Source organism: Parambassis ranga, chromosome 2, assembly GCF_900634625.1.
Source record: "Parambassis ranga chromosome 2, fParRan2.1, whole genome shotgun sequence".
Taxonomy (NCBI): domain Eukaryota; kingdom Metazoa; phylum Chordata; class Actinopteri; family Ambassidae; genus Parambassis; species Parambassis ranga.
Window position 1 is genome coordinate 6,092,907 of NC_041023.1, and position 10,651 is coordinate 6,103,557.

General features: G+C 44.0%; 2 protein-coding genes across 2 annotated transcripts; both read left to right on the top strand.

Annotated features, from left to right (window-relative positions):
- Window positions 1–1,059: 1,059 nt before the first annotated feature.
- LOC114432540 (secretory carrier-associated membrane protein 3-like) lies at window positions 1,060–6,347 on the top strand. The gene is made up of 9 exons (XM_028400605.1): window positions 1,060–1,454; window positions 1,994–2,074; window positions 2,887–3,000; window positions 3,159–3,279; window positions 3,387–3,515; window positions 4,286–4,445; window positions 4,530–4,631; window positions 4,754–4,871; window positions 5,545–6,347. The coding sequence occupies exons 1-9, from the start codon at window positions 1,404–1,406 to the stop codon at window positions 5,677–5,679; spliced, it is 1,011 nt and encodes a 336-aa protein (XP_028256406.1). The 5' UTR covers window positions 1,060–1,403; the 3' UTR covers window positions 5,680–6,347.
- A 193-nt stretch (window positions 6,348–6,540) lies between these two features.
- LOC114431604 (E3 ubiquitin-protein ligase RNF115-like) lies at window positions 6,541–10,122 on the top strand. The gene is made up of 9 exons (XM_028399159.1): window positions 6,541–6,827; window positions 7,920–7,978; window positions 8,063–8,123; window positions 8,214–8,410; window positions 8,648–8,716; window positions 8,820–8,898; window positions 8,970–9,063; window positions 9,399–9,514; window positions 9,593–10,122. The coding sequence occupies exons 1-9, from the start codon at window positions 6,750–6,752 to the stop codon at window positions 9,713–9,715; spliced, it is 876 nt and encodes a 291-aa protein (XP_028254960.1). The 5' UTR covers window positions 6,541–6,749; the 3' UTR covers window positions 9,716–10,122.
- Window positions 10,123–10,651: the final 529 nt, after the last annotated feature.

Sequence of the window (10,651 nt, forward strand, 5' to 3'; positions counted from 1 at the left end):
TTCCTGCTGCAGCTCTGCAGGGTCAAACATGACAAGTGTAAAAAAAAACCTGCAGCTAGAGCAGCTGCTGCAAAAAGCATCCTGCACATCACCAAGCTTCACTCTGAGAAAATCAGATCTTACACATGTGAAGCAAAATAACAGGTTACATGGTGAGAGGATATGAGAATTTTTCCTGAGTAATTAATATGACTAAATAACTCAAACTTAATTTAAATAGTTGAAAGAAATTAAATGAGATATGAGAATGAATGCAACATGGTGCAAGTCCCATTCATATGAAATCAGCAGGGTGCAAGAGTGCCATCTGCTGGAAGAAGAGGGAAATACCGTTTTACAATTAAACCTTCAGTGCAGGGTAAATACATAATAAAAGCTGAGATCATCATCAATTTGAGCAATCTCATTTCTGTGGGCAGGCTCTACACATTGTTGGTGCTTTTACAGCACAATTCACCTCATGTCAATAAAAGCTGGAAATCAGATGTTTGTCACATGATGCTTCACGTTCCCAGTATGCGGCACTGTAAGTATTAGAAAATACTGGCATGTGGGTGAGCCCATAAGGGGCTGCAGCTTTCCGGCTTCTATACACACTGGGCTTTGCCAAGTAGCAATCTCCCTGATGCTGACCTGACAACTGATGCCAAGACCCAAGCATGAAAACTGCAGCTCACTGCGTGGCATCAGATAGGGGGCTCACATTGCAACACACCTGCTCATGCACAATCTCGCCTCCACCCATGCTCCAAATATTTACCTGTATTTGGATAAACCAGGAGTTTAGGTGTAATCTGGCATTGCCAAGATGTTATTTATCATGTGTTCACTATCTTCACTTGTATGTTTTGCCCTTGCACCTGTTGACATCTTTGGGTAAAAAATAAATAGATTCTGATTGGCTGCTGGGAACACATATATTACAGAGGCAAATGGCAAACTGTACTTGCACCCACTCCTGGAAATGCTGCACCTTAAATGTACTCTCGGTTCCACACTTGCTGTTCCACCCTTCAAAGTTCCCACGTGCCTCTCTGCCGCAGCAGCAGTCACATGATCGAGGCTTCGCCTGGCCACTTCCGGGACCAGACGGTTGTTTTTCTGCGGGAGAGAAACTCCATTATCCACTGCAAAGCAGACACTGACAGCGTGTGCAGAAGAAGAAACACAGGCCGGATACTCACAGCCGTGTTCTTTTAATCAGCTGCGGTGAGACATGAGCACCGGAGGGGCGGGCAGCTACATGACAGGATAAACCGTCTGCGCCGTCCGTCCTTTGGTTCCTGGTAGCATACGCAGCGTTTAGTCTGCTGGTTCGAGGAGGAGAACCTGCCGTGTTTCTTTCTCTGGTGATAACGTTAGCAGCCACTGGTGGCTTCTTTGGCTTCTGAGCTGCCAGCGACATGTCAAAGTACACCAGCTTCCCTGAGCCGATGGATGACAACCCGTTCCAGGTGAGTGTTAGGCTAATGTTAGCATCTGGTTGTGTTTGATAGATGAAAGACACAGATGTTGGCAGTGTGTGATAGCAGGCATGTTGCTGCTCATGTGATGTGTGTGTGTGTGTGTGTTTGTGTTTTCTGGGCCTGTCTACCCACTTGTAGCTCTTTGCTGGACATACATAAGGCCAGCCATAGCGTTGAGGTTTAGAAAAGATTCACAGGGGGGGAAATAAACAAGTACCGGTACATCAATGTATCTTTAATGTTGTTTTGTTTTCGACTCGGTTCTATCTGACCTAAATCTGTAGTTTCTGGAGGTTGCAGTCAGGAGACTCCTCCCTCATATTTAAGAGTTGTCTATAAAGCATTTTCTGACACCACCAACGATTCAAAGCTTCCCCTGACATTAGATCAGCCCTTTGGCTATATTGTATTTGTACAAAACACCCGTTGTGTCGTCTGCTTCCACTGACAATCACCGTTTAAGGTGCATTGTCACCACCTATTACAACAAAATGAAATGAAATTATAACATGTTTTTTATCTATTAGGACCCTGCAGTGACTCAACACAGCAGCAACACAGGATACGCCACACTGGACCTGTACAACCCATTTGAAAATACAGCTGGGGTGAGCAATATTTGGCTTGAGTGCTTTGAGTAATTTCTCCTTCTTTAGTTTTATATTTAAACCATGTGTAGCTTTATGAGTTAGTTTGCAGAAGTTGCTGCAAGAGAAGGGATGTGGGCTCAAATATGTTATAATAATGTTTGCCTTTGTTTACCTATTCCAAACATAAAGTGACATGATTAAATGTTTAGGTATACCATAGCAACCAAAGTGATGAAGAAAACTATGCAGCTGCCCTCCATTTTAAAGGCTATGGCTGTCTCATAGTGGGTGCTGAACTCCTATTTTGTTTCACTTCACTTATTTATTGAGTTTAAATCTCTGACCAGATCAACCATGTGACTCAGACGTCTGAAAGCAGAAGAAAAACCTCCTGACGAGACCTCAAGTTAAGGTTTTAGCCCAAACAGTTTGACCCACTCAGGCTTAATCTGTTAGTGCTATCCAAGAGAAAGAGCGGTTTGATTCACTATGATATTCACCTTAATATACATCACCTCAGCTGCGTCTTATATAGTGTTAAGGGTTCTTGTTGCTGGGAAACAGAAGTCACACCTCGTGTCACTGGAGACGCAGCAGCAGCAACAGGACCTGCACTTAAGACTCAAAATGAAACTGAAGTAGTCTTTGGGCTCATCATTTTGAAACAGTGCACAAGCCGCAGACCCACTCCCACAATTATTGACAGTTACTTACTTGTAACTGACCTGATGGGTGTAAATGCACCCTGGGCTTCTTCTGGATTTGGATCTGGTTATATACTATGAGAATAAACCTTTTTACATGATCATTTTGGTGTCTTTTTTTAACAGCCTCCGCCTCCGTATGAAGCCACCTCTCCTTCTGCTCCATCTGTCCCTGCACAGACCCCACCAAGCAGGACCACACCTACTGAACCTCGCAACTATGGCTCATACACTTCCCAGGTACAGATGTTGTGAATACACTTGTTGCTGGGTTGAGGGGTTATTCCTTTAATTCAATGATTTATCAAAACGTCTTTATGCATCTCAGCCAGCCAGCCAGACGTCTGTGAACTCTTTACCAAAACACGACCTTCTGTTCCTGTCTTATTGTGTGTTAGACTGCAGTGAATGCTACCACAGCAGAGCTCCTCAAGAAGCAGGAGGAGCTGGAGAAGAAAGCCCAGGAGCTAGAGAGGAGAGAGCGGGAGCTTGAGTCACACAGCCTTGGCCCTGGAGCCTGTAAGAGACGGGGCAGATGAGAGGCAGATATAGCACATACAAAAACAATATTTGTGCAAGTTTAACGGAATAAAATGTCCGAAATTCAGTGACTCTTCTTCTTCTAGCCCGACAGAATAACTGGCCCCCACTGCCTTCGTTCTGCCCTGTCGGACCTTGCTTCTACCAGGACATCAATGTGGAGATCAGCCAGCGCTTCCAGCGAACTGTCACCATCATGTATTACTTCTGGATGTGTGAGTTCCTTTCACTTTTCTACATGTTAATTCCCACCAGAATCAGTAAAGATAACATCTTACTGAAGCTCTTCAGGGAGGGTTTGGGTGACCTATGTACAAAGCCTTCATACTAATGCTAAAATCTCCACTTTAAGACAGGTAGCTGACTCATGCCTGTGTGACTTCTGCTGTACCGTCTGACACATCACTGCTAGATTGAGGCCCCTGGGGCACTTACTTAGGGCTTCTGCTATACAAAAGAGCCAACACAATTGTGTGAAGCTGGGTCTAAATGCTACTATGCTTGTTCACAAAATAAACCTGTATGTTAAATATATAAACACACAGAGAGGAAGAGGAAGTGATTAGAATGCTAATGTTGCCCTAACACAATGCATTAATGACATTATAGTGTAATCACTTCCTGATTCCTCAGTGATCACTGTCGGAAATGTTGTGCGCATCTGTATCTGATCTATGTCTCCTAGAGAGGCCGGGTTGTGGTGAACCCAATGTGACACTGATACAGGAAGTGGCTCTTGAAATGTTATGGGACTGTTAACATCATATAAAAAAAACAGGTTTGAACAATAGCTTAGACATCATCTTGAGTTTTGAGCTTGGGAAGTCCCTTCTAAACCCAGCAGTACTAACCAAAAGCATCAGTGCAATCCTGGCAAATTAAAGCTTATTTTTTTAAGGGGGTAGGTTGGGTTGTATTTTTAAACTGCATTGCTTTTGTACATTCATCCGTTTGCCTGTTTTTATCTGCCTTAATCAATGTCTAGTCTGCACATGCACGCTGCTGTTGAACCTGGTCTCCTCCCTGGCCATGTTCTGTGTGGACGCCTCTGGTGGTGTTGGCCTAGGCCTCGCCATCCTCTGGGCCCTGCTCTTCACCCCCTGCTCCTTCGTCTGTTGGTATCGACCTATGTACAAAGCCTTCAGGTGGGTACTTCCATCTTGGCAGGGAAAACAAAAGTAGTGGTTTTTGGCAGCCGCCCAGTAACCATGTTGTTTTTTTCCTCCTAGGAGTGACAGCTCCTTCAACTTCTTCATTTTCTTCTTCGTTTTCTTTGCACAAGTGGTTGTTGATGTCATCATGACCATCGGCATCCCTGGATGGGGGTTCAGGTACGACTGACAGAACAAAGTTGAGCTGTAAATATTTAGACGCAGATTGCATTTTATTTCCCAAGGAGGATTTTAATTGACACCTACTCTTTGAATCTCTTTTGGTCCTCTCTTTCCTCCAGTGGGTGGATTGTGAGCCTGGCTGCCCTGCAGCACAGTGTCGCCGTTGGTGCAATCATGATGATAAATGCTATCCTCTTCACTGGCCAGACTGCCATGGGAGTTGTCATGCTGAAGAAGGTGAATATGCAGAGGCTATTGAGATGCATATGCATGCAGTCCTGCCACAGGCCAATACTGCATAATGATGTGTAGGTTGAATTCTGATTGGTTGAAAGGTGGGCTTTGGCTGGAAAGGATTAAAGAAGCTTGGACGGTGTTCAACTTATATATCCAATTGTTCCATGTATGCTTGACATTAGCATCAAGTAGCGGCTACAACAAATAGACCCAGCTCTGGGTAGTACTATGCTGGAACCCTAAGGGCCTGTGTCCACGTTATATTATAAGAAAGTCTGCATGGCCGAGGTGAGCCGGTGAGAATTATCGCTTCCATTTTCATTTGATTTATACACTAGTGACATCATCACTGATCTGATGAAATTCCTGCATAGTCCAGGATACAGGGTTTAACAAGTGTCAGCTTGAAAAACACCAGATGAAGGCACATACTGTTTCTTTTTGCATTTAGAAAGTACCCAGTTAGTGATGTTGTGGGTCAAATTTTCTTGTGTTAGGGAAGAGGTTAAGTGTAAAAGGGAACTCTGTTCCAATTACTGTAGATAACAAGCATCCTAAAAGCAGCCAGTATATCAGGTTGATGGTATCATTTACATCCTCACAATGTGCATAATATGATGACGAACTGCTGCATGTATCAGGTGTCAGCGTCCTCTGCTCTCTCCAACTCCAGATCCACAGTCTGTACAGGCAAACCGATGCCAGCTTCCAGAAGGCCCAGGCTGAGTTCGCCACCGGAGTCATGTCCAATCAGGCCGTACGCCAGGCCGCTGCCAAGGCTGCCCAGGGGACCTTCACCACACCGTGAGAGAGAGAGAGAGAGAGAGAGAGAGAGGGGAACGAACAGCAGCGGGAGGGTTAGACATGGAGGAGGAAGAGGAAGATCCTCTCAGACTGTTGGAGATTTGAATTTATTTCCCCACAGGTGAAATGAATGTGATTGGGGGGGGGGCACATGCATGAGGACAGAAGTGGGGATGTCTACTTTATAAAGGTGTACAGACGCATTTAGCTACATTGCCAAATAATGAGTGAAACAGAAAGAGGGTGTAAAGCTGTGTGAAATGTGAATCAGTCGTACAAAGTGTCAGTCAACACTGGGGAAAATGGTTTTTATATAAAAAAACAGAAGCTTTGTGCCAAGTGGGATCATACTATAACCTGGACACATCCCACCTTTGAATGACTTGGGTTTACATTATGATTAGGAAGCAGGAGCCAGGGCTGAACACTGCAAGGTTGCCATGGTAATGTTTGATCAGTTTGTTAGCCAGCACTACTTTTTGTTGCTTAAAAAAAAACAACTAACAAGTCGTTTTGTTGTTACTACAAATGAGAATGCCTATTTACTGTTTGCCAAAACTTTCTCATCTCACTGTAAAGTTTATGAATATATATGTTGTTTGGGTTCCAGTGTCATGTTACTGTTCTGGTCACTGTCTTGCGTTCAATAAAAATATATCGTTGTCATGCTTTCATAGTCTAATGTGGTTGTTATTAATTTACGATCAGTGTATTTTAATTTTGCTCAAGGTTATAGTGAAATCAGCATCCTGATGTATTAAAGAAGAGACTCTCTGGCGACACCTAACACACTTGAAGGGAACTGCATCCTTGACATGGTGTCAACTTGTTGCTTTATTTCCACTTATGAGAGTTTTTCTGGATCGGCAAATAAAATGGGAGGGGGACAAAAACAAATCCAGTGATTTGTATATTTATTATTTTTGTTGATTTCACAAACATGTCGTGATTGCGTCGCGCGTCCTCTCCGGCGTTTCTGTCAGACCCTCCCGGAGCGCTCTGGTGCGTTTCGCCGCCGCCTGTGACTTTTACGCGCTGGCACACCGACGTCAGGGGCTGCGCTTCACCGTGAAGATGGCGGAGGCTGTGGATTCACTACAACACCGGTTTTTCTGTCACTGCTGTAAAAGTGAGACAAACCCCAAACTCCCGGTGAGTCTCTTTGTGTGTCACAGTGTTTCTCTTCCACGCGTGTTTAACCTGAAAATCATCCACGATTCCACAGAGGGAGAACTTAAGATTTCCACAGCGCTTTAATTTAAAAAAAATAACATAATAATTGCAAAGCTAAATGTTAAAGTGCTAGGATCATTAAAAAACACATGTTGACTTCCACTTGTTGGTTGTTCGTGTGCGTACAGTGTGCGCTAAAGTATTACCGTGAGGGAGTAAATCTGGCGATTCACGATGCCATATTTAGAAGCACCACTGCTGGCGACTTTGTGTCCAGTTGTCTACTGTCAACTGTGTGTGAGAGACGTAAGAGGGGGGGGTGTGGGTGTCTCCACATGCGCCACCGGGGCTTCATAAGCCGCTACACGCCAGTGACGAGGCACAGACGCGTTTTACCTCTTTGGTTCAGTTTGAGTTGTCCTCATTTTCCCTTTTACTGAACATCACTTACTGATTTTTGGATTTGTCCTTTGGGGAAAAGAGGGACAATGAGTGAAAGGGGCTTCTGGACAGCATTTGCTGCGCAGCTGACAATACTAGGACAATTGCGCACTGGGTCCACGCCCTCAAAAACTGTCCACACACTGAAAACTTTTGTTTATGACTTTGATTTTCAGAATAATTGTACAGTAAATTCATTCACTGAGGTCTATTTGATTCATTATTGGACACATCTAACAGAATTTTCCTAATATAAAATACAAATAGTGCCCACTGTGTAGGTCTTGGACGTCTTTCCCCACCTTTTCCCTGTGTGCTGCCTTTTATTTTTTTAAGATTATTTGTTATGTTGTGCTTTTATTTTGAAAAGTTTGAAGAACTCATGTTTAAAACTTGGCCAGGGGGAATTTGTTTGATTCTGACCACCCCAGTCAGCTCATTTAAGGGTCCATGAATGCCTCCCTGCACTGAACACCTTTGGGATGAACACTGGCTTGTGAACCAAATATCTGTGCTTGACCTCGTTAAAAACAAAGGGAGCTGCATCCTTCCAGAGTCTTCTACAGCAGCAGATTAATGTCCATAGCTATGAAATGAAAAATGATAGTAAGATTTCATTCCTCCCTTAAGGATTTTGTCTGCCCCAGATGCGACTCTGGCTTCATTGAAGAGGTGACAGAAGACTCCAGGTACAGTTTGGTGTTTAGGTTTTTGCTGTCTTTTCTTCTTCACCATATGACGATATGATTTTTTTCTTTTTTTGTGCTTCCTAGTCTCCTGCAGGACAGCACAGCATCCATCACCAGCGCAGACTCAAACTCATTGTTCTCAGAAGTATGTCCTCACAAATGGCATTTTAATAAGAACACTCCTCTTTCTCTGAGGCTTTTGTTTGACACTCTGCTTCTCTGGTCTCTCTCCAAGTTATGGCAGCTGCTTTTTATGGAGCGCTCTGCTCTGCTGTCGCATCCGCCTTCCTCAGAGTCCGACGAAAGCGAGCAGGTATCTGCAGGCCAGAGCAGCACTTCTCTGGTGGCTGCTGAGGCCACAGAAGTAGAATCTCCTTCCAGCCCAGATCAGGAGAGGTCGTCCAGGCCTGAACAGAGGCCTGCAGTGGAAGGGTGTGTGGACATGGTACACAGAGAGATCAGCGCCACAGTTTTGTGTCTTTTTGTTTCTAACAACTAGCTTTAATAAGCTTTAAACTTTAATTATCTGATATTTAGTATCCAGAACCACTGTTAACAGCTTCATACAGTTGATTCACTAAACAAAATAAATGCATTATGTGATACAGTTAAGTCTACTGGAAGAGACTCTGAGCAGAGATCTTTGCTGTCTGTGTTTGTGTTTTCAAGGATTGTGCAGCAGTTCTTGGCCGGCCTCTTTGCCAACGCTGGAAACCCTGGTGCTGCACCAGCTGCACTGTAAAAGCTTTTTTTAATGTTTGGTTCACATCATTTGCTTTTGATTTCCCTTAATGTGTGACATGATGTGTGACAACCTCTTCTTTCTTTGCTGCTGTCTTAGATCCAGCATGCTTCAGCTGTACTCTAACCCTGCAGATTACGCGTGGGGTCAGGGAGGTTTCGATGCCGTCATTACGGAGGTAAGTTCGGGATTACTTAATGATGGCGTCCATGTTTGTCTTTGTACATCCACACTTATTTCTTCTCCTAGTTATTGGGGCAGTTGGAGAGCACAGGGCCACCCCCAGCAGAAAAGGAGATGATCTCATCCCTGCCAACAGTTTGCATCTCTCAAGAACAGACAGGTGGAGATTCCAGCATGGCATCGCATGATCACTCCTAGTTTTACCTTCCTTCTTTCTTTTCTTTCACATATCTCTGCCTCCTCCCTCATCTTTCCTTTTCCTCCCTCTTGCTATCTTCCTCATATTCTTTCCTGCCTTCCCTGCTCTTTTTTTAAAGCCATTAGTTGTCTCTTAAAGCAGAGTCCACTTATGGCTATGAGCGCCATTAATAAATCATAAATACATGTTTGTCTGCTGACCTCTCTTGCACATTTGCGATGTGATGAATCACCGAAAAACTGCAGGGCTGAATTGTACCCTCACTCTCTCAAATGTTCTCTTTCGTCTCCTTGCAGACTGCAGACTTGAGTGCCCTGTCTGTAGAGAGGAGTTTTTCTTAGGAGAGTCTGTCAAGAAGCTTCCCTGCCTCCATTACTTTCACAGTGAATGCATAGTGCCTTGGTTGGAGCTAGTAAGGAGAACAACTCACCATCAGGTTGTATAGGACACATAGAATCTGCTGATTAACACACTTTCTCTCTGCCTGCAGCATGATACCTGCCCGGTGTGCCGTAAAAGCCTGGATGGTGTTGACAACAGCATCCCACCCACAGCACAACCCCCAGAAGCCCGCTCCATCAGGACAGAGCAACAGGAGAGGCAGGCGATCTGAGAAACAACTCGGACCCTTCTCACCACAGACCTTTCTTTCCAATAAAAAAAAAACAAAACATGCATAATTTGCAGCTTCAGCTCACATTTGATCCGTGCAACTTCTTCTAAGGACCTTTATGATTTCGATTTCTATGCCACACCACATGCAAAAAGGATTTTGCTGCCAAGATGTGGAGGTGAAGTGTCCTTCTCGCTACACTGCCCTCTGAAATGGTTTTCAGAATGACTGACTTGATGTCACAAACTAATCACCACTGAGGCACCGGTGGTTATGAAAAAGATGGGAAACTCACAGAGTTATGGAGTAACACTTTTTTGCATCATTCTTTTTGGTAAGACTGTTTCTTAATGCACACACATTTTGTTACAGCTGTTATTAAAGCCTAAACCTGTGACCCCCCCTCATCCTCTGTACCATCTCTTATTTCCCTGAGGACTCAGAGGAAGATAAGATTTAAAATATCAGTTATTAATATTGTCTTAAAAATGCACACAGTGCTAGTACACCTGGTCGATAACAGAGCATTTGTGGTGGCAATGTCTAATAAGCCAATATTGTGCAGCAACATTTGCCCAATGGTGAATTCTTCAAAATCCATTTTGGGTACTAGTGCTCATGTAAAAAATAAAAATAAAACGTGACTTCACTGTGATTATGCGAACAACAACAGAGCAGGATGGTGTATTTATAGGCTGAGAGCTTCCCCTGCGTTTACCCTGCCTGTCATGTTTAAGTGCTGTAACGTTATGTTGACCCTCTGCGGCCGCACTGAAACCAGGCACCGCCAGCTTGACAGTTGACTGTTGCATACCAACAAGGGCGTGTGTTTGGTCTCACCACCGTTGGAGATGGTGGCTTTAGTGTGAACAGATCCTTCTTCTACTGACGGTAAATAAAAATATATCGTAATGAAGGTCAGAACTATGACATGAT

Excerpts from the sequence above, each read along its gene's own strand:
- LOC114432540 (XM_028400605.1), top strand. The coding sequence starts at position 1,404 with ATGTCAAAGTACACCAGCTTCCCTGAGCCGATGGATGACAACCCGTTC. Across the intron at positions 1,455-1,993 it reads TGGATGACAACCCGTTCCAG|GACCCTGCAGTGACTCAACA; the intron begins GTGAGTGTTAGG and ends TTTATCTATTAG. Across the intron at positions 4,872-5,544 it reads GAGTTGTCATGCTGAAGAAG|ATCCACAGTCTGTACAGGCA; the intron begins GTGAATATGCAG and ends CTCCAACTCCAG.
- LOC114431604 (XM_028399159.1), top strand. The coding sequence starts at position 6,750 with ATGGCGGAGGCTGTGGATTCACTACAACACCGGTTTTTCTGTCACTGC. Across the intron at positions 6,828-7,919 it reads AGACAAACCCCAAACTCCCG|GATTTTGTCTGCCCCAGATG; the intron begins GTGAGTCTCTTT and ends TCCTCCCTTAAG. Across the intron at positions 9,515-9,592 it reads TAGTGCCTTGGTTGGAGCTA|CATGATACCTGCCCGGTGTG; the intron begins GTAAGGAGAACA and ends CTCTGCCTGCAG.